Source organism: Xenopus laevis, chromosome 4S, assembly GCF_017654675.1.
Source record: "Xenopus laevis strain J_2021 chromosome 4S, Xenopus_laevis_v10.1, whole genome shotgun sequence".
NCBI lineage: Eukaryota > Metazoa > Chordata > Amphibia > Anura > Pipidae > Xenopus > Xenopus laevis.
The window spans coordinates 70,834,670-70,858,095 of NC_054378.1; the positions used below are offsets into that span (position 1 = coordinate 70,834,670).

Genomic DNA, 23,426 nt, shown 5'->3' on the forward strand with positions numbered 1-23,426 from the left:
TGCTGCTTAGGTTTGGAATTCTATGGCATATTGGTCCAGGGGATAAGATACATGGTAAATGGGAAGAGGCATGACTGGAAGCAACAACAACCTATTGATTATCCGCTGGGAATTTCTGAGAATATCTTCTTTTGGATACCTTGTTGCTGCCCAAACATCCTTGATGAAATAATATTTGCTTATTCATACAAACCTTTGTTTCTGTGTCTGTCAGTCATTCCCAGAGAAGCACTCGATATAGTCATCAGGAGGGTAACAACAAAAACATCCACAGCAATCAAACTCAAGTTTTGATAACTCAATGGTTTAACCTCTGTGCCATTTCCGTTTTATAGACACTGCAATAATAATAAGCTTGTTTTAACCAGCTCACTCTTCATTTCTTCTTTATCTGTATATTATACATATAAATATATATAGTGAATAAAGTACCCCCTCTTGTAAATTATAAGGATATTATAAGTTACCGTGGAGTTTCATGAACCTATATTTTTATACAGGTCATGGAACGCCGAGATAACTTCTAATATCCTCATATTTTGCAACAGGGGGTACTTTATTATAATACACAAGTTTCATTGAGTCATGTGACAGAAATTACATCAGTACTCACCATTTATAAGGATATCATTTACAAGATATTCATGGCTTTTGTGTATTATATATTAATAATATACAGCAATATCTGGAGCCAATGTTTACAGAAATGCACAATTAAACCAACTAGGCCCATATCAGATCTCTGACAGGACCCATTAGGGCAGGGGCACACGGGCAGATTCGGGGAGATTTAGTCGCCTGGCGACTAATCACCTCTTCTTCAGGGCGACAATATCCCCGAACTGCCTTCCCCCTGCTATAATGAGAAAACGCCAGCGCAATGGCACTCGCGACGCTTCGATTTCCAAAGTTGCCCGAAGTTGCCTCACGCGGCAACTTTGGGCGACTTCGGAAATCGAAGTGCTGCGAGTGCATTGAAGCAGGAGATTTTTCATTTTAGCAGGGGGAAGGCAGTTCGGGGAGATTGTCACCCCGAAGAAGAGGCGATTAGTCACCAGGTAATCTCCCCGAATCTGCTCGTGTGCCCCTTCCCTTACATTCATGATGTGAGCGAGGGCATTGAGTTCAGGTCAGATCACTGAAAGCACCAAATATTTAGTGATTATTGGACTAAGCCTAAGGCAGTAGCTGTTGGACTTTCTTTAGTTCAGGCCCCCCTTCGCTAATAACCAGGCTAAAGAGATGGAGGACAGGGCACACGGAAGGTTTGAATATTGTTGACGTGAGGGCGGATGAAGGAGGAGGATGGATGCAGTGTATTCATTGTGGCAAAGGAAGTCCTAAAAATGGATATATTTAGGGTTGCTATCTCATCCCTTTAAAATCGAACACATATGGAATCCACAGCCTGGATAGCTAATTAGCAATTCATTTAGATGCATGGCTGTACATAAATCAGTTTAGTCTGCAGCATGCATCTAAATGAAAGGGTAACCCTAGATATATTATTGCAACACATTATTTATAATTTCTTCCCCTTTGGCATAGGCAGCAGAAGGTAGTTTTGGATGGGGGGGAGGGGCAAAAAAAGAAACAGGTGCACGCAGCAAACTGTTGGGCCACTGACTTTTTACTAGGTCACACCCACACCATATAGGACAGCTGCAAAAGATTAATATCTGGGGCGCTGGGCAGCAAATTTAAACTAAGTCCATCTGCAGGCTGTCACTGTTCAATCATACATTAACAACTATGTATGAAGATTAAATTTGCCTAATCAGCACATGTAAAATATGTAAATTACTGTGACAGGTTCACCAGATTTAGGCTAAGGCCACACTAGGCGATAGCGCCGCGATTTGACTCGCGGCGACTTTTCGCCGCGACTTTTAAGCCGCAATCGCTGGGGAAACTTTTGCGCTGGCGTCTATGGGGAATCGCGAAAAATCGCCAGCGTAAAAACACACGCGGCGATCTTTTCTCTACTGTCGCTCGAAATTGCCTCGCTAGGCGATTTCGAGCGACAATAGAAAAAAGATCGCCGCGTGTGTTTTTACGCTGGCGGTTTTTCGCGATTCCCCATAGACGCCAGCGCAAAAGTTTCCCCAGCGATTGCGGCTTAAAAGTCGCGGCGAAAAGTCGCCGCGAGTCAAATCGCGGCGCTATCGCCTAGTGTGGCCTTAGCCTTAAGGTGGCCATAGATGCAAAGATCCGCTCGTTTGGCGACATCACCAAACGAGCGGATCTTTCCCCGATATGCCATTAACGAGCCTGGCTATATCAGGGGTAATCTGAACGTTCGGCCGTACGATCCAATTACGATGCGCAATGGGCTCCGGCGGGATCGGTCAGGTCAAAATCAAACCTGTCCTATCGACCAATCTCCGCTGGACGAAAGAAGTCGGCACTCACCACACACGATCCAAAAATCGTACGAATCCTCGATTCGTACGATAGGATCTGTGCGTCTATGGCCACCATTAATCATAGGCAGAGGGTGTTTTTTTGTTTTTGTTTGGGGAGGCTAGTAGATGCCCTCTACTGGTGGATTCATTATCAAGCGGCATGCAATTTCTTCCACATAAAATCATGCCCCCAGAATACTGCATAAATGCGGTGCCAATGTCATGTGTATTAACCTTTATACAAAGACATATATAGGATTTATTTAGAGCTTATAAAGTAAGCAATAGGAAACTATAACTGACAATATAGAAGTGGGGGTCAGAGGGTCTGTAGGATATTACAGGTAGCACAAAAGCAGATCCTTTAATCCTACTTACAAAACTTGTATTGCTGCACCAGGGTTGCCAGGTCTAATTTTCAAAACCAGGCAAAATCAGCTAGAAAACCAGACCATTCCAAAAGTAGCCCAAAAATAGCACAGCATGTCCGGTGAAAAAAAAAAGTCTAAAAAAAATAAATTATATATATGGAGATAAGTCTTTTTCAAATTTTCACTGTTTCAAACATTTTTTCATGAACCAAAATGTGACAGATTTGTCCGTCACCAGGGGCATAATTACAGAGGAGGGTCCAGGAGGTATAGGGGCCCCACAGGCCACTAATACATATACAATTTCAATAAATATTGGTAAAACAGGTTAACCTCTAGACATTTTAGTGGCCAGTTGATTTTTGCCCCAAAATTGTCTGAAAACTCGAGAATGCTGACGGGAGATTGGTGTACAGAGCCCAACATCCGGTAACCCCCGACTTCTACACGTCAGTCCCATTGCAATGCTGGGTAATGTAGTCTTTGATTGAACTTGGAGCTGGCAAATTGTTAAACAAAAACTACATTACCCAACATGCATTGGGAGAAGCAGGCTTGGCACATTAGGGCAAGAAAAAAACTTTGGCTGGTTTCCAAAGTATAAACCAGCCAAAGGCCCATAAAGTAGCCCAAATTCGTACCTTGGAAAGTTTGTACTTCAAAACCCGCCTGGGCTTTAAATTAGTAGCCCAATTTGGCTGGAAAACCATCAACCTGGCAACCCGGTGCAGCACAGTAAGCAAAAGCTCCTCTTCCTTCTGAGCTACTGCTGGTTTGAAAAAACCCGCCCACCTGCCTCCCTTCAGCAGCTACGCGATGGCTCCTTCCTGCCTTCCTTGTTAAAAGTCTGATTTCTTATTGGCTGGGCAGGCGTTTTCTTCAACACAGGGAATAACAATTTGGGGAGGGGATGGAGGCACGACTCCCCCCCCTAAGATTTGTTAAATTAAATTGACGGGCGGAAAATGTTGGCTCACCCCTTCTAGCTGACAAATTGGTTTGTTCCAGATTCAGAGCACTACTGGGAGTTCCTATTACGTGAGAAGGCTGTTTGAATGGTAGGAAACACGTGAAGTTTGACCTCTAGGTAAATATAAACGTAATAGTTTTCTTTCAATACAGCTTGCTTTATAGCCAGTGATAGACAGGGGTAGTCACATCTGTACACATTTAAATAGCATCTTTCCATAGTCTACAATATTTTAAATTAATTTACACTAGCCATTATTACATTTAACATGACTCATGTGACATTGATTTAATATAAATGAATAGTGTATATAAATATATATATATATATATATATATATATTATAAAATATATTTTATATTATAAAAATTATATTATATATTAAAATGATTTGGGAACAACATGATCATGAAAAATGCTTGGATGTTGGACTGACCTGTATGGGCTACAAGGTGAGTTAACAAACAGACTTAACAAACAGCAGCTATAAGTTTTACTACCTGAAAAAATGTACAGTCAATGAAAGGTTCAGATAGGTTTCAATTGCACGTGCGCCACGGAAGGCACAATAAAAAGGACACAAAGCAGTTAACACTGGTGCCCACCAACCTTGCTGCGCTACTATGCTGAAACTATAGCTGCTTTTTGATGAGACATTTTGAAAGAGGGAAAGGAGGCTGAGGTTATTCTCAGGTTTTCACTTTGCTGCCTACTGAGCTGTAACATGCTGGTGGCAAAACACAGGTAATAACCCCATGTGCGTTTGCTCTAAGAAACAAACACCTGCCTCATCCCCTAAACCTGAAGGTCATGGGTCTGTTTGTGTGCCCAGTTGCTCAAGATGATAGTAGTTGTAGTAGGTGTTAGCTGAGAGTTTGTAGATTTAAATTGTATTTATTATTTTTAACATATTGTCCTGTACAGCTGTGATAAATACCGTCATATTTTTTTTCATGGGACTTGACTCTGAAATGGAATGTTGCAGCCAAACATTTTTATCTTATTTGAATTGGGGTCATAGGATGCAAGCTGCTGGTGTTAAAAAAAAAAAAGGGGTTGTTCGCCTTTGAGATGACTTTTAGTATGATGTAGAGAGTGATATTATGACAATTTGCAATTTAGTTTTCATCTTTTATTATTTGTAGTTTTTGAGAGATTTAGATTTTTATTCAACAGCTCTTCAGTTTGCAATTTCAGCAGTCTGTTTGCTAAAGTCCAAATTACCATAGCAACCATTGAATAAGAGACTAGAATAAGAAAAGGAAAGAGCCAGAGCAGAATGATGAGTAATAAAAAGTAGCAATAAGAATACATTTGTAGGCTTAAGCTGGCCATAGACCCAAAGATTAGATCGTACGAGTCCCGACATTTTTCGTCCCATGGAGATCGGTCGTTTGGATGATCGGCCAGGTTAAAAGATTTCTGTCGGCTGCTGATAATTTCTCTGTATGTATTGCCGATTGGACCATTTTCAGTGGGAGACTGTCACCAGCTTTTGTCTGACATAAACTTTCCTACGATTGCTGTCAGGGGCAGAACATCAGCTGATCTGTTCTTTTACTACTTTATTTAAACTAAAGGTTAGTGGCAGGTCGGGAGATGGGGATGTCCGTTCGTTCGTCCAATATTGCAGGTAAATCTGCACATCTATGGCCAGTTTTAGAGAACATTTGTTTTTTTAGATCAGGTCAGTGACCTCCATTTGAAAGCTGGAAAGTGTCGGAAGGTGGCAAATAAAAGTTGATTAGAATTAGACATTCAGTAACATACTAAAAGTTGAACCACCCCTTCAATACATGCATAATATAGAAAATGTAGAATTTTCAAGCACAATGTCGTTTATGGAAAACTGCCCAAACTGCCGCCCCTTCTCTTATTCACTTTAGTGTTTTGAGCATTTTCTATAAATGGGAGGAGTTGGAAATATTTAATGACTCATATTTATTTGAAGAGGCATTAAATAGTTTATATTGTTTACATCTTTGGATGGATTAAAACCACTTTTCAAATGGCCAGCACTGCAAATTAAATGACAGCTGCACAATTATATTTCAATTATTTTATCTCTTCACATCTCCTTTTAGGTATCAATACTGAAAACATCACAATGATCTCACCCATTATCCGACTGAGCCATGTCACATTCCAAACATCCAGTGCTGCTAGAGTTATTAAAGAATTTGTGACAAAGTACCAGTTTCATCCATTTGCAGCTCGAGGGTTGGATGGGGGAAGTCCATGTCAGGTAGCGCTGAAAAATGGAGGGGTTGTATTTATGGTTAATGAAAATACTCCAAAGACTCATGAGAACTCAGTCCTGCTGTATGATTTTCCCCTCCAAATTCCTTTCCCAGACACTGCATGTAATGTCACCTTTGAAGTGGAAGATGTTTCAGGATTGTACCACCATCTCGTTGATGAGGGCTGTCAACTGCTTCTGCCCCCAACAGAACTCCATGATGATTTTGGCTCTGTAACATACTGCATAGTAAAATCTGTAGTTGGAAATGTGAGCCACACACTCATTGATCGCACACATTATAGATCCAGTTTTCTCCCTGGGTTTGAGTATCTCAAAAACAGTACTCACAACTTGTCTTCTGGCAATATGACCCATGTAGATCATATTGCATATACCTGTCCTAGGGGAACCTCACCAAGCATTTTAGAATGGTATAGGCGTTGTTTTGGGTTCCAACACTTTCCTCTCTCTAAAGGAGAAGACCCTGAACGTGGATTTGAAATCATTGGGCCTAGGATAGGTTTACGATTGACTTCATTGGTGTGCCCGAAACTCAGCAAAGAGTGCAAGCTAGTATTAGCAGAGTCTCTCCCACAGGAAGGCATTAACCAGGTGGATGAATTTATGCAGCAGCACACAGGAGGTGGTATACAGCACATTGGCCTTTCTACACCAGATATATTTAAAGCTGCTGAAGACCTGTCAAAGTTGGGTGTCTGCTTTGCCATCCAACCATCATCCTATTATTCTGAAACCAAAAAGCAGAAAGAAATCTATAGTGTAGGTCTAGAACCTCAGATGCTTGCACAGTTTGGGATATTGATGGATTCAGCAACTGATGATATCCTGTCAAATGATGCCCCCAAGAAGTTTCTTTTGCAAGTGTTTGCAGAACCCCTCTTTAGCAAGAACTCCGCCTTTCTAGAGCTCATTGAACGCAGATCAGCAGAAGGTTTTGGGGAGGGAAACATCCGTGCCCTCTGGCGCTCAATGCAGGACCTGCAAGAAGACCAGACTGTTAAAGAGCAAGAAGGGCAGTAATACCACCTGCAGCTCAGTGACCAGTGCTGATACGTGGCATTTTTAGAGAAAAATAATTTTGTTCCAATGTGAGACCATTTGATATTTACTACTGTAAATAAATATATATATATATGTATTACCCTACTTCTAGGGCATTATGTATGTATTTTTTCTTAACACTCCCTAGTAGTACCTCTACAGCAGACAAAACATCAGTAGCTTTCTATTCAAGCACAGATGATACAGGTAGTACTGGGTAATGTAATAAAAGTTCTTAAGTTTCAGATGTTTGCTTTCAAACAGTAAATGCTGACTGATGATTGGTTTTTTGCCCTCTTGTTTTACGTCTGGAAGCCTTGTGTTCATTCTGGCGCAAACTCAAGGATTTCGGCTTGAAATGCGAAGTCTCTCATTTCTTTGCTAAAATCTGAGTGTATTCAAGGCTTCCAGATGCAAAACAAGAAGAGGACACTGCTGGTGATTGGGGCTGAAATCAGTCCAATCTGGCCCTAGCCTAGCCAGAATATCTCATGATTTTATCCTTCATGCTCAAACCAGGTACTGCTGTGAAAGTTGTGGGTTAATCTCTAGATATGGGCATAGGGTCTTCTCCCCAATATGTACAAGTAATGGCACACATGGAGTTTTATAGTATTTTATTGCTTCAGCATTTTTCACTTTAAAGGAGAACTAAACCCTAAAAATGAATATGGTTAAAAACTATTAAAAAAAATGAATATGGTTAAAAATGCCATATTTTACATACTGGAAATATTGCACCAGCCTAAGGTTTCAGCTTCTAAATAGCATCAATGATCCAGGACTTCAAACTATTCACAGGGGCTCACCATCTTGGAAAGTGTCTGCGACACTCACATGCTCAGTGGGCTCTGAGCAGCTGTTGAAAATCTAAGATTAAGGGTCTTCACAAATTTACAAGCAGAAAGTGTGGTTTTCTCTGATGCTACAAGGCTGATTATTAAATTCTGGTGCAAATTGCACTGATTGCTGTAATGCCATGTAGTATTTATCTGTATTAAGTACTAATCAGCCTTATATTGTGATATTTCTATTTTGTATATACAGTATATTTTGAGATGGTCCCTAAGCTTAGTAAGTGACAGCAGCACAGAGCATGTGCAGTGAATCAGCAAAAAAGAAGATGGGGAGCTACTGGGGCATCATTGGAGATACAGATCGTCCCTGCTAAAGGGCTGTGATTGCCTTGAGCTGGTAAAAAAAAGCCCAAAACATATTGTACAACATTTCTAGCCTACTTCTTTAGTTAAGATTTAGTTCTCTTTTAAGGAATGCCCTGCATATTTGAGCAATAAATGCCTGTCAGGACAAGGTGTGTTGCAGCAATTTCTTCCCATTTTGAATAGGGAAACCATTGCATTTTGTTTTGTGGCCAAGTTTTTGGATTCCTGTCACATCACTTCCCCCCCCCCCCAGATGTTGTAAAAATTTGTATGTGTGGGTTTTTATCCTTTAGCATTCAGTTTGACTGTAAAAAGAACATGCAGCAGTAAGGACAACATGTCTCCTTGACAACAATAGTTTTTCTGATTGGGCACTAGATTTGTTTAGATAGGGAATCTACAGCAGGAATATAATATGGCCTGAGCATCATCACGGAGAAGCCAAAAAATATGATATAGAGAACATGCAAAGGGTTTTAGATTATGTTACTGTCTGAAATTCACCATTATATTCACGTAATGTCTAGGGAACTTTTCATTGAACACATGATATATTTACATTTTCTTGTCCTTTAAAGGGGTCATTCAACCTTTATGTTAACTTTTAGTATGTTATAGAATGGCCAAGTCTAACCAACTTTGCAGTTAGTCGTTATTATTTATTTATTTTTATAGTTTTTTTTAATCATTTCCCTTTTTCTTCTGACTCTTTCCAACTTTCAGTGACCCCATCTAAAAAATGCTTTATAAGGCTGCAAAGTTATTGTTATTGCTACTTTTTATTACTCAGCATTCTCTACATCATATTACAACCCCTTTTAAGTTCCTAAATCAGTTGCTGGCCACTTGGGCATGTTACTGTCTGAAATTCACCATTATATTCATGTAATGTCTAGGGAACGTTTCATTGAACACATGATATATTTATATTTTCTTGTCCTTTTAAAGGGGTCATTCACCTTTACGTTAACTTTTAGTATGTTCTAGAATGGCCAAGTCTAACCAACTTTTCAGTTAAGCTGGCCATAGATGCAAAGATGCGAATCCTTGAACGATCGGACTTCCCCATCTCCCGACCTGCCACTAACCATTCCGATCAAATAGTAGTAAAAGAACAGATGAGCCGATGTTCTGCCCCTGACAGCAATCTTAAGAAAGTTATGTCCGACAAAGCTGGTGACAGTCTCCTACTGAAAATCTTACGATTGGCAATACATGCAGAGAAATTATCGGCAGCCGACAGAAATCTTTTAACCTGTCCAATCGACCAAACGACCAATCTCCGTGGGACGAAAAATGACGGGACTCTACACACACGGTCCGAAAATCGTACGAATCCTCGATTCACACGATTGAATCTTTGCGTCTATGGCCAGCTTTAGTCGTTATTATTTATTTATTTTTATAGTTTTTTTTAATTATTTCCATTTTTCTTCTGACTCTTTCCAGCTTTCAAATGGGGGTCAGTGACCCCATCTAAAAAATGCTTTGTAAGGCTACTAAGTTATTGCGCTATATATATATATATATATATATATATATATATATATATATATATATATATATATATATATATATATATATATAATTTTCTTCAAGCATAAACATTTATATATATTTGTATATATTTATTTGTATTTCACATACAGATGTATAAAAATATCAGTTTTCTGCAGACAATCCACAAAAGTATGACAATACATGGAATAAAATGCAATTGATTACAACATTAAGGTCTTTCAAGGAGAGCTAATTCACATGGCATAAAATGTCTGCATCAGTTCACAAAATATAGACTATACATATGTCCTGATAAATACACATCTGTGTTATGCACAGCATTTCTGGGGATTTGAGAATGGACAACCAATTTTCCCATCATTTGCTAAACTCTCTCAAGATCACATGACCTGCTGGAATCTGTAGTTCAGAAATAGTTTACTGATAAAAATTTGCATAAGAAATAGAAGGAAACAGGTACAGCAATCCCATTGTGGTATCTTCCCAATTTATTTGGTAGTACCACTCATTTTCATTCATTTCCCTCCCTCACTTAAAGGTGAACTAAACCCTAAAAATTAATATGGCCAAAAATGGCTTATTTTATACATAACTTATTGTACCAGCCTAAAGTTTCAGCTTCTCAATAGCAGCAATGATCCAGGACTTTAAACTTGTCACAGGGGGTCACCATCTTGGAAAGTGTCTGCAATACTCACATGCTCAGTGGGCTCTGAGCAGCTGTTTAGAAGCTAAGCTTAGGGGTGGTAGCAAATTATCAAGCAGAAATTGAGGTTGGCCTGTCAAGCTGATATCTGTATTAATTACTAATCAGCCATGTATTGTGACATTTTTATTCTATGTGTACTGTATATTGTGAGTCAGTCCCTAAGCTCAGCAAGTGACAGCACCAAAGAACATGTGCAGTGAATCAGCATAAAAGAAGATGGGGAGCTACTGGGGCATCTTTTGGGGACCCAGATCTTCCCTGCTAAAAGGCTACCTTGGCACAGAAGCCCAAAACATAATGTACAACATTTCTGCCCTACTTCTTTAGTTAAGCTTTACTTCTCCTTTAAGCGTATTCTACAGATTTTCTGCAAAGAAATCTCTCTTGAATGTTCGTGTCAAATAAATCACTTATTTGAAGAGTTACTTTTTTGCCTTTGTGAATCAATGTCATCAATGATCAGGAAAGGTCTGAAAAGTGGTTAAAGGGGACCTGTCACCATAACAAATAATTCCAAATGTATTTCTATTGTGTTTGACAAGCAAGACAAACTTTATTTACACTATATAAATTATTTAAACATGTTTCCTTCAGTCTTGGAATTACACAATCACAGCATGCAGGTACCGCCATTTTGTGAACAGTTATTAATGTATTGTACCAAAATCTGGATTATGTGCCAGAATGGGGGACTTGGAGGACATGCCCATGCACAGGTTACACATGGAGATGCTGCAAAGAGAAGGGGGATGTGAGGAGTGCAGTGACATCCAGGAAATACAGAATGGAAAGAGAAAAGAATTACCTGTTCCATCTCTATGCCTGAGGCGTAGAGGTGGGGCAACCAATATATGATTGACAGCTGAGATTTTGATGTACCTTTTACAACAGGTATGAATATTTTAATTAAAAAAGTTTGGCGATGTCAGTTCCATATTCACATATTAACTCTCCTAAGTCAGTTACCAACTTACCTCATGTCAAAGCCATGAACAAGACTTGGGTCACAGTAGTGAAGAGGAGCAGCGGCTTAAATTTTGGGCAAAACTGAAACACAGCTCTATCAATACAGTTCTGCTGGAGGCAGGCTACAACGTACTTTTTATATGTTATCTGACCCCAGCTAGAATTGTGAAAATTTGCCCCAACAGCCAATGGCAACTCCTTCAGTGGATGTCATATTTTAGGTACTATGGGATATCTGGTAGACCTGTTAATTGATTTTTCAAATTTCAAAGTGAAAGTTTACTGTATAATGGTAAACAAGAAACTGACTAGTATGACTAGTATTACTGTAGACCAGCGCCGGGCCAGACCAGCCAGGCGCCTTAGGCAACCTGGCTGGTCACAGCGCCCTATAGGCGTGCTCCAAAAAGGACGGACATGTGTATAAAGGACGTGAATGCGCATCAAAATGGACGCGCGTCAAAAAGAACGTAGTCATGCATCGGAAAGGACACAGACACACAGCGGCAGTGGGGGGATCGGACTAGGGTATGAGGCAGAGAAGGTACACGCCTGGTGCCCTGCAAGCTTTGCGCCCTAGGCACGTGCCTACTCTGCCTACCACTAGTTCCGGCCCTGCTTTAGAAAAACATGCCAAGTTTAAGAAATCCTGGCAACCCTTGATCACCTATAGACATGGTGATACATTTCCTTCTACCCTGCTATCACTGTAGGACTTCTGTTAGAGAGAGACCACCATTTCTGTACATTTATTTTAATTATTAATGTACTGTATATGTTCATATTTCTTTTGTTTACTTTTATATTCCTAAAGTTCCAGATCACATGACTGTATATTCTAAATGTAGAAGCATACTGTATGATTATTATACCAGCCACAAAGTTGAATATGTTACAATCTTATGCTGATATATGCAATGTGATTTGCAGGAAAAAGAAATGAAAAATGAAAAAACAATAAAAACTTATAGAAAGAAAAAAAAAAGAATTTGGGTTTCATATTTATTTTGGAAAGGTCTTTAATCATACAGATATTTATGTCTGGTTGACTGGCCCCCTTTAAAAATGCTCTGTAAAAGGCAGCAACACTCTACAGCTGTTTTCTTACGTTTTTTCGAGCTAACATTATTTTGCAGCATATTTGCATAAAAGCTTTAACAATGTATGTGATGTTACATGGTATTAAGCTGCAATATTAGAAGGGTTGTATACAGTATAAGTCTGGTACTGGTCACCCCCTTAAAGGGGTGGTTCACCTTTAACTTAACTATTAGTATGTTATAGAACAGCTAATTCTAAGCAACTTTTTAATTGATCTGTGTTATTTATTTTTCATAGTTTTTGAATTATTTGCCTATTTCTTCTGACTCTTTCCAGTTTTCAAATGTGAGTCACTGACCCCTTCTAAAAAACAAATGCTCCATAAGGCTACACATGTATTGTTATTGCTACTTTTTATTATGCAACTTTCTATTCAGGCCTCTCCTTTACATATTCCAGCCTCTTATTCAAATCAGTGCATGGCTGCATGCAACCAGATTGCTGTAATTGCAAACTGGAGAGCTGCTAAATAAGAATCTAAATAACTCAAAAACGACAAATAATAAAAAATGAAAACCAATTGCAAAATGTCTCAGAATATCTCTCTCTACATCACACTATGGGGCAAATTCACTAAGATTCGAAGTTGCGGCAGGCGCAACTTTGCCGCACTTCGCCAGGCGTAGTTTTGCCAGCGCTCCGCAAATTCACTAAAATCCGAAGTTGCGCTCAGGGGTAGCGTAAGGTTGCGAAGTTGCGCTAGCGTTGATTCGCTATGTAAAGCGAAGTTACGCTAGCTAATTTGCATACGGCGCCAAATTCAAATTTCAATGGAGGAATACGTATCAGCACTACAAATGCCAAGAAAACCTTCAAATCATCAAATAAAAATTTTATTTTGCCCTACACATGTGCCCACTGTCTAGGTAAGTTGCCATGAGTCAGGAAATGTAGGGGGGAAGGAGGGGAGCCCCAAAAATTTTTTCGATCTTTTCCAGCCTATCACCCATAATGTAGAAAACACGCCAGCGTTTTTTGGGACTTAGAAAAAATTTTGACTTTTTTTTAAACAATCCCTATCTACTCTATTGCGCTTCGCCAGGTCTGAGGTGGCGAAGGAAGTCTAGCGTAAAAGGTAGCGTTCAGTACACTGCGCAAGTTAGTGAATTTGCGTAGTTACGTCACTAGCGAAAATTCGCCTGGCGTAAGGGCGCGAAGTAACACTAGCGAAACTACGCCAGTGTTCGTTAGTGAATTTGCGCAGTAACGAAAATGCCAAACGCTAGCGAATTAACGCTAGCGTTCGGCGCTTAGTGAATTTGCACCTAAATGTTAATCTAAAGGTGAACAACTCCTTTAAAGCTACTGCCCAAGGCAAGGGCCCTCAGTGCCAATATAGCAATACAGTCCTATTAGCTATATTCTTTACCATATTTTTTTTCAATAGAATTTTTTATTTATTTTCTGTTAACAGGGGAAGGGTACAGAAGAGAAGGGGGAGGGATGAGGGTATGGTGGTATCCAGATAACACATCAAGATTCATATTCCATCGGCAATATCAACATTATAGTCACTGTATCAGGGTAGTCTTAGTAAATGTACATCTAACCAGGGGTTCCATATGTTGCCAAATTTGTCATATGTTAATTTTTTTAGTGGGAGCATCCGGTTTAAATAGTAAACACATTTGCCTTTTCTAGGGGGGAAAAGGGCTATCCCTCTCATGAGTGTTATTGGCATAAATAAAGGAGTGATCTCACCAGTACTCTGCTTGTGGTTAAAGAGTTTGTTCACCTTTAATTTAACGTTTAGTATTATGTCGAGAGTGATATTCTGAGACAATTTGCAATTGGTTTTCATTTTTTATTATTTGTGGTTTTTGAGTTATTTAGCTTTTTATTCAGCAGCACTCCAGTTTGCAGTGTCGGCAATCTGGTTGCTAGGGTCCAAATTACCCTAGTGACCATGCACTGATTTGAATGAGAATATGGAATATTAATAGGGGATGGTCGGAACAGAAAGATAAGTAATAAAAGTTAGCAATAACAATACATGTGTAGCTTTAGCGAGGGCTAGAAGAGTCAGGAGAAGGCAAATAATTCATAAACTACAAAAAAATAAATAATGACGACCAATTGAAAAGTTGCTTAGAATTGGCCATTCTATAACATACTAAAAGTTAACCTGGATTGGGGAGAGATCTAGGGGCAAATTCACTAAGATTCGTAGTTGCGCCAGTGTCCGCTTCGCCACACTTTCGCCAGCAATATGCAAATTCACTAAAATCCAAAGTTGTGCTCAGGGGAAGCGTAAGGTTGCGAAGTTGCACTAGCATTCATTCGCCAAGAAAAGCAAAGTTACGCTAGCGATGCTTAATTTGCATACAGCGCCAAATTGAAGTTACAATGGAAGTATATATGTAGCATCACTACACAAGCCTGGGAAACCTTCAAAACAGCAAATCAATTTTTTATTTTGCCCTACACATGTGCCCACTGTATAGTTAAGGTGCCATGAGTTAGGAAATGTAGGGGGGAAGGAGGGTAGCCCCAAAAAAGCTTTCGATCTTTTTCAGCCTATCACCCATAAAAAAAGAAAAAACTTTTTTTGAAGCAATCCCTATCTACTCTATTGCACTTCGCCTGGTCTGAGGTGGCGAAGGAAGTCTGGCGTAAAAGGTAGCGTTTAGAAAAATGCGCGCGTCAGTGAATTTGCGTAGTTACGTCTGTTGCGCAAATTCGCCAGGCGTAAGGGTGCGAAGTAACACTAGCGAATTTACGCCAGTGTCCATTAGTGAATTTGCGAAATAACGAAAATGCGCTACGCTAGCGTTAGGCGCTTCGTCGGAATTTGCCCCCTAGAGTTTCCTTACACCATATTTTTTACACTTTGTAAATAAGCTTTCCATTTCTCGTTTTAACTGCCTGCTATGAATGGTAAAATCTAGGCACTACACCAAGTACCTGAAGGTACCGAAGATTTCAAGTGTCTGTTCTTTATTTTTTGCAATTTGTTGGTTGTAACTAAGTGTAAGATCACCAGGGCAATGGCAGCAAAAGACAAACAGGCTATTTTGAGCACGTTGCCTTCCACTGTTTAGTAGCTAGGGAGGTAGCACTTGCAAACGATTGCTAGAGCAGGCTTCTGCCTCTGTTTTTTAACTAGAATAATAGGCTAGAGGGGGACTTCAGCGATTGGAAAAAATGTCATTTTTATGCTGCCACCCTTGTGCACAAAATAGAACGCATAAAACAGAACACGTGATTAGACGTCATACGTATGCGCCGGAAGTAAAGGGGAAGCTGGTAGTTGCCCATGAGTGCAGAATAGCTCATACTCCGAGTGAGTTATTCTGTGCTTTCATTTGTACTAAGAAATACTTTACGTCATTTGTACCTGGTCTAATAGCTTAGAACAAAGGCAATCTTATTCCGTATAGTGTTATAGGCAGACGAGAGCTTGATCGTACTGTGACGCGATACCAAATCCAAGTTGCTAAAATGAGGTCTGTTAGGAATTCTACATGCACGGGCTTGTTACTGCAATACAGTCTGTTCCACGCCTTCTGCTTTTGACTCATGAGGCTATAGTAGTGGTTTCTTTTATTAGTATAACTTTAACTAACTCAAACTAGATTAAAAATGCTATATAGGTGAAGCATAGAGTTGCAGTTTCATTAGCAGATAGAGTATTGTCTTTTTTTAGTGAATGTGAAGGTGCAACAGAATACAAATAACTGTCCAGATTTACATGGTTTTTCTTTTGCCTCCCCTTACATGCAGGCAACCAATGAGATGACCATGACCAGTTTAATAATCCCTGTGCTTGACATCCACAATGAGAACTTCAGTGAACTCTGGCCTTCCTTGTTGCTGGCTCTGAAGACATCCACCTTTATAGCTGTAGACACTGTAAGTGCCAGCAGTAAAATGGCTAACAATTCCCCTAGTGAAATATAAAGGAAATATTGACTTAACCAAATAAAGTTTCAGAGGAACTGGAAACTAAAAATGAGTCTCTCAATATTATCTTGAAGTTGTATGATAACAGTAGATATAGAAATAATTGCAATATAGAACCCATAATAGAAAAAAATTGAGATAAAAAGAAAACCTAACTAAAATTATGCATTAGGTAGTTTTAGGATATATATTTTGTTGCTTTTAGCACCATTCTTATTTTATGTATACATGCAGAGTTTTAATTTTACAGTGCAACCCTACTGTTATATGAAGCCTTGATGAATTCTTTCAGTAGCCTTTTTTCAGCATAACGGAAAAGGTTTGTTAAAAATTAGTGAAAATCCTTTAAAACTAAATTAAAGAGATCTAACTCACTGTGCATTCCTTGTCTTTGCAGGAGCTAAGTGGCTTGGGAGAAAGGAAACATTTGCTAAACCAGTAAGTAAGAGACCTGCTCTTGGAGCTGAACCTGTTGATAAAGTGACTTAATTAGACCCCAGCATTTCAACTGGGGCAGGGCCTTAGAGTTACAGTACTACAATCGCCTAAGCCTCTTTACCAAAAAAAAGTCACATAGTAACTTTTCTCTTTTCTCATGGCATGTCATGTTTCTGTGCCATAGTAGACTTTTAAACTAAACTACAGTTCTTGTCATTTATTGTATCACACAGCAGGTAAAGGGATGGACTCAGATTAGCTTTCTACAGCTTTCTAAAAAATAGTTGTAGTCATACTCTTAAGTTATCTCTCTCTCTCTCTCTCTCTCTCTCTCTCTCTCTCTCTCTCTCTCTCTCTATATATATATGCGCTATCTACGAATGTGTCAGCATCCTTAAAAAACAGAGTCCGGTCCCTCCTGTTTATTTCAAGGCTTTCTCAGGCAGAGTTAAAAAGAAAATTAAAATAAATTGCAAAGAGGTCTCTAATTAAAAAATGCTGGCACAATATCTGTGATACATACATTTTAAAAACACTATAAGCATTAGTTCTAATATCTGTCCTTAGTCTATGCAATGTAGTTATTGAGCGGCTTTTCCCAGCCTTGATTTGCAAGATATGGTGGAAGTACTTCTGCATCTAGGGACCAAACTGTTAAACCAGTGTAGCACTAAAGAGCATTTAATTGTAGTGCAAGGTATTACATTTGTAGTAGGAAGTTGTAGAACATAGTTTATTTATAACACATGTTTTGTGTACTTGTCTCATTTTAATCAGTCCTCAACATTGATGTGCTTACAAAAATTAGCAATAGCAGAAACTTGTTCTCTGTTACAGGTGTGTAGAAGAAAGATATAAAGCCATATGCCATGCTGCCAGAACACGATCAGTCCTCTCTTTGGGCATTGCTTGCTTCAAAGAACTACAAGAAAAGGTACCTAAGTATGAATACTATGAATATTTTCATTCGTCCAGGTGATGGTATATCTAATATAAGTAATTCTAAAAACCTAAGCATGATGTTGTGGTACAGAGAACCTACTTCTTCTCATAATTACACCATACAAGTTTATAGGTTAGACCAGGGGTCCCCAACTTTTTTACCCATGAGCAACATTCAGATGTAAAATAGTTGGGGAACAACACAAACATGATACATTAAGTTCCTGGGTGGTGCCAAATAAGACAATTGGTAGCCCTTATGTGGACTGGCAGTCTACAGGAGGCTCGGTTTGGCAGTACACCTGGTTTTTAAGCAACCAAAACTTGCCTCCAAGCCTGGAATTCAAAAATAAGCACCTGCTTTGAGGACACTGGGAGCAATATGTTGCTCATGAGCTACTGGTTGGGGATCACTGGGTTAGACTAACCTCCTAGGCACAGCACACCCATTTCCAGTAACTCTCATTAAAAACTGTTTTTAAAAAAAATAACTCCTATCCATAATCTTAGCATACAACTCACCTCTTCGGTATTACTGTTTTTTGATTTTTAGATGTTTACCACATGTCCAATACCATACCAGTCCAGTTAATGGAATTGTTTTTAGCATTATGCATCGATTTTTTTGTAATCTGGTGCTTGTATATTGTGTGTTTTTAGGGGGAGAATGCATACTTGTCTCAAATTTTTAACTTGACACTGCTGTGTATGGATGACTATACCATAGAACCACAGTCTGTACAGTTTCTAGTGCAACACGGCTTCGATTTCAACAAACAATACTCAGCAGGTATCCCTTACAAGAAGGGCAATGACAAGGTAACTATCAGAATGCACCAAGAACTGCAAGAAGAATTATTTCCTTATATATCCTTAATATACTGGTCATCACTTGAGTGATGTGTTTTGAATGTTGCTTGAATCAGCCATATACCATGAAAAGAAGAGGGACAAGTTACAGCACCTGTCATTCTGGGTCTCAATTAAATAATAAAAATCCAGTGCTTCAAACTGGAGAACCCAGCATGCAGCCTGAAGTATTTTTTTAGATATTTTCGTTATTGGTAAAAACTTCTGGGTCTGCCAGTGTTTGCTAGCACCCGATAGGACTGAAATACGGTCAATAAAGACAACTGCCTAGCCATAATGTTCTGTATGAGAATCTCTTGGCCAAATGGCTTTATTTTGAATAAAACATAATTCGTTATACATTTTTTACTTCTGTAAATGAGTATATTCTTAGTGGCACTTCCGAAAATGTGAATACATTTTGTATCCTGTTCTATGTGAGTGTAACAAAGATCATATGCAAACTAGGCTATTTATTGTTTAATCAGCATGGCTGGATTATTTGTACCATTTCTTGTAGGGCCATGAACATCATGTAAAGGGAGTTCGCACTTTGTTTCTGGAGTTGCTACGTGCAAGAAAGCCTTTAATCTTGCACAATGGCTTGATAGACCTGGCCTTCCTTTATCAGTGTTTCTACGCCCAACTTCCGGACAACTTGGGCAGCTTCATCGCGGACCTTTCAGAAATGTTTCCAGCAGGAATCTACGATACCAAATATGCTTCCGAATTTGAGATTCGTTTTACAGCATCTTACTTGGAGTATGCCTATAAAAAATGGTGAGTTAAGAGGTTGTTATATCTTCTTATCCAGGCAGGGTACCAAAATCTCCAAATTTAATGTAACATACTTGCACAGACTTTTTCTAGGGCAAACTTAAACATTGGACTTAACGTAACTCTAAGGGATGTTTAGATAAAAAGCCAAATGTTATTCTATTTTTTTTGGAAGTGCATAAATCTGCTAAAACAGCACTTTAAAACAATTACACTGATCAAGCCCAGGACGTAGGTGTGTGTGTGTATGGATGCTGGGTTTTCATTTGGAGGGGTTGAACTTGATGGACTTTGTCTTTTTTCAACCCAATTTAACTATGTAACTATGTAGTGATTTTCTTTTTTTGTTTATTCCAATTTTGCATTTTCTCTTTTTGTTTATTCCAATTTTGCATTTTTTTTTTTTATTTTTTTTTAGCAAACGTGAGAACAGTAAGTTAATTGATTTATGCAGAAATCACCTGAGTATTGAGTTTTGCCGTTACCCTGCGAGCATGTCTACTTTTGTGGATTATCGGTACTGCTCGTTTCCAGACCCAAACAAGCCCAATGCTGAAGAGGAGAACATCTGTGAGAGGTTTTCTGTGAGTTATTACTGTTATTACTGGTTGTAACCATCACATGCAATAATATATGCTGTACTTAAAAGCAGCAGTCTCACTATAATGATTTAAAGAATATGTAAACCTTTATTTTTTTTTCCTTTCAAAAATTACTCCAAATTGCCACCAAATAACACATATTTCTCCCTCCATTTATTTTATTGCATTTCTGGATACAAGCAGCTAAACTGCAGCTCTTTTAGCTACTTTCTGCTCTTGTATGATGCTACCCCCTGAGCTCTCCATTCTACAATTATGAAGATTTCAGAGTAGCCTACAGCACATGCCTGATTGTTCCAAAGCAAATTAACCTGGCATGAGAAGGGGGTGGAGCTTCCCCCACAAACTTAGGGGCCAGCATCAAGGGAGGGTGGTTTTGACATTGTGGGGGTGGGGAATGGGTGATACAGAGGGTAAGGAACACTTGTGTGGGGAGGTCCTACTCCAGAATAGCACGTCTGAGTGCTCTAATGTAAGGGTCGCAGGAGAGAAAAGTAAGGCAACAAGGGACTTTAATAATTTACTGGCAGTTCTACTGCCAGTAACATTTTAAAAGGCTAGGCTAGTGAGTTAATGGCTGGGTGCCAACTTTAATCAGTGGTGTTGATGTAGTTTGCTCATATACTATATGGGCAACTTGGTGGATGGGGAGAGTCAAAAACATCTCATCTTAAAATATGAGGTTTTAGCTTATTTTATAAATAAATTTTCACATACTTGTTTCAAAACAGACTATAATAATGTATTAAATATCATCAGATTCTTGAACAAATTGTGCAGAAACAGGCAATATATAAGCCTGAATGATAAAAGCATGCACCGTGCGGATACATTTACCGTGCAGCAATCGATGTCAACAAAGAAGATATTTGCTTCTGTATTTTACTTGCATTAGCCTAATGAAAGCAAATTCCTTGTTGCTAGGGGTTACTGCATACAGATTTATCAAATGTTAGTAAATGAGCACCACAGGTTCAGATTGTAGGGCAATGGCACACTATTCTATGCACTGCTTCTTTCTGCCTGATGACTATTAATATGGCGAGAGAAACAGATGCTCTGAAATCAGTGCTTTCCATATCTGCATTTAAAAGTACAGTTGCCATCTGCTAAATAGAGCTGAGTTGAGATCAGCCTGAAAAACGCAAAACAGACATTTCTGCTATTCCTATTTTATTTTTAGAACCCTCTTCTAGGTCTATTATTGAGCATCTGTTGCAGTTTAATATATTAGTTGCTGGCAAAGCTTCATATAGCTCAGTAGGAACTAAGGCTGCTTCAGAGAAATCTGTAAACTAATGTTGAAATAACATTTTAGAGAGCCATCAACCAGGCTTTCTAAACTGCTCTCTGCTTGTTTTTTTTGATAGCACTGAGCAATATGGAGTTTGACATTGTTTGCAGTATATTACTTTTAACTTCTGTCTATTGTAAATTTTTTATAATTTTTATCTGATAGTTTGTTTCAGCCTTAAAATAATTATCTAACAATAGTTTAAATCTCAGAATAGAGCACAGATAAGAATGGTGTAAAATAAGTCACATCAATTACATAAATATATTTCTTCTGTGTACAAAATAGCTTTGTTCTAGGTGAAGCTTCGTTCTAGGTGAAGCTCTTGGATTTTTCTGGATTTTTTTTGTACAACTAACAATACAAGTTTTCTTTTAAGGCATATGGCTGGTGCCCAAATGGACGCAATTGTACCCAGTCTCATAATACTGACCTTATTATTGATGAGGATGAAAAGACATGTGAAGAAAAGAAAGAAAAGAAGAAAAAGAAGCACAAGCGGAAAAGACAAAAATCCATGGAGCCTTCCGATCAGAGTGTAAAAGAAGAGGGTCCAGAAAAAGGGTTGTTTACAGAGATGGAACCCCCAAGAAAGCAAGCATGTGGGGCCACTTCATTGGCTGGTACTAGTACAACACATGGGTGTTTAAATGAGGGATCACAGGAAGAACTTTCAGGCACAGTAGATTGTAGCATGGAAGAAGACAAGAAAGTGAGCAAGAGTCCAGCTAACATTCATGAAAGTACTGTAAAGAGTGCGGATCCTGCAGTTGATGCAAAAACAATTTCCACCACAAGCCCAGCTGAAGGCAACAAAGACTTGGCAGAAGGAGTAAAAAGAGAGAACTCCAAATCATCTGAAGGTGGCACCCACAGAGCTGGTTTTGATGCCTTTATGACAGGCTATATTATGGGCTATGCATGGATGTTAAAGAAAGGAGGAAGCTCAGACCCTTTTCCAGGAAACTGGCTTCCAGATTGCCATAATAAGGTATACCTAAGTGGAAAAAATGTCCCACTTCAGATTGTGAAAAGTGTTTTCTCCAAATCCTCCAGGGCCCACACTCAGAAGATGAAACTGTTGTCTGATAGCAGCTTGTGAACAGTGGTTTGTTATTTAATTTTACCCATAAGAGGCACTGAAAAAAAGCAATTTATTTTAAAGATAATAATCTATCAGTTCTTAAAGTAAGACTTTATGGTGGGCTGTATGTTCTCTGAACTTTTGCAATTGCCAGTACCCATTATCATCTAATGTTATACCACTTGCAGATGTTTTCTGTATATTTAGATTTTATTTCCCGTTAAATAATTTCACAATTAAATCTGCATAATCATGTCAACATTCATCATTATCTGGCATGCTAAACTACTCTATGAATTTAAATATAAAAACACAGACATCCTATCAGCAGGGACATTGTCAATTTACTAACAAGCGTAGAGGACAATTTGCTAGCAAGAGACCATCACTAGTGTAGTTTTGTGCCAGGTGAATTTTCACTTTGGCAAACGATTATTACTCTGCAAATTCACTAAAGTGCGAATTTTACAGAACGTCTCCTCTTTTGCCAGTTTCCTTCAGCAGCTTAGACCTGGCAAATGGATATGAAGCGACATTCTCCTCAATCTTATGTCAGTGACATCATATCCTGTATGCCCAAACGTCATAAAAGTTGTAAAAAAAAACGATAGCGTTTTTTCATATTTTCAAGCAGGATTGGCTTCAAACTTTCTCACTGTTAGATTTTTGTTAACATTTTTTTCCCCCAATCATTTGAGGAGCATACCATATTTATTATAGGGTGGGCTCATGTCTAGAGCATAAGAGGATCTCTTGTCTTTATTTTGCTTCCTTGGATATTTATAACAATAAGTGGCCACTTAATGCATTTGCACCATCACTAATAAAGACATCTATACAATCTATATGTACCTGCCCTTTGCAAAAACGAATGAAGTTTCGTTAGGCAGAAATAAACACACTGACGAATTAACGCTAGTGAAACTTCCCCATCTTTTGGCTACAGAGACGCAACTTCGCATTTTAGTGAATTAGAGTAGTGGTATCGAAGTTACGACTGGCTAAGTGGCACCAGGCATGGTGGAGC

The 23,426-nt window shown here is 38.9% G+C and overlaps 2 protein-coding genes across 4 annotated transcripts; both read left to right on the forward strand.

The window, feature by feature from the left end:
• Positions 1-3,557: 3,557 nt before the first annotated feature.
• On the forward strand, positions 3,558-7,611 carry hpdl.S (4-hydroxyphenylpyruvate dioxygenase like S homeolog). 2 transcript variants are annotated; one of them, XM_018259590.2, is made up of 2 exons: positions 3,558-3,834; positions 5,831-7,611. In XM_018259590.2, exon 2 carries the CDS (start codon positions 5,854-5,856, stop codon positions 7,027-7,029), a length of 1,176 nt encoding a protein of 391 aa, XP_018115079.1. In that variant the 5' UTR covers positions 3,558-3,834; positions 5,831-5,853; the 3' UTR covers positions 7,030-7,611.
• Positions 7,612-15,688: 8,077 nt separating this feature from the next.
• On the forward strand, positions 15,689-22,654 carry toe1.S (target of EGR1, exonuclease S homeolog). 2 transcript variants are annotated; one of them, XM_018260838.2, is made up of 8 exons: positions 15,689-15,793; positions 16,234-16,362; positions 16,811-16,851; positions 17,689-17,785; positions 18,454-18,612; positions 19,163-19,422; positions 19,838-20,003; positions 21,695-22,654. In XM_018260838.2, exons 2-8 carry the CDS (start codon positions 16,246-16,248, stop codon positions 22,415-22,417), a joined length of 1,563 nt encoding a protein of 520 aa, XP_018116327.1. In that variant the 5' UTR covers positions 15,689-15,793; positions 16,234-16,245; the 3' UTR covers positions 22,418-22,654. The 2 variants fall into 2 exon arrangements, with proteins under 2 accessions (XP_018116327.1, XP_018116328.1); XM_018260839.2 differs by lacking the exon at positions 15,689-15,793 and adding an exon at positions 15,801-15,956.
• Positions 22,655-23,426: the final 772 nt, after the last annotated feature.

Coding starts and splice junctions, on each gene's coding strand:
- hpdl.S (XM_018259590.2), top strand. CDS start 5,854: ATGATCTCACCCATTATCCGACTGAGCCATGTCACATTCCAAACATCC.
- toe1.S (XM_018260838.2), top strand. CDS start 16,246: ATGACCATGACCAGTTTAATAATCCCTGTGCTTGACATCCACAATGAG. Junction 16,852..17,688: donor AGGAAACATTTGCTAAACCA/GTAAGTAAGAGA, acceptor TCTCTGTTACAG/GTGTGTAGAAGAAAGATATA. Junction 19,423..19,837: donor GAGTATGCCTATAAAAAATG/GTGAGTTAAGAG, acceptor ATTTTTTTTTAG/CAAACGTGAGAACAGTAAGT.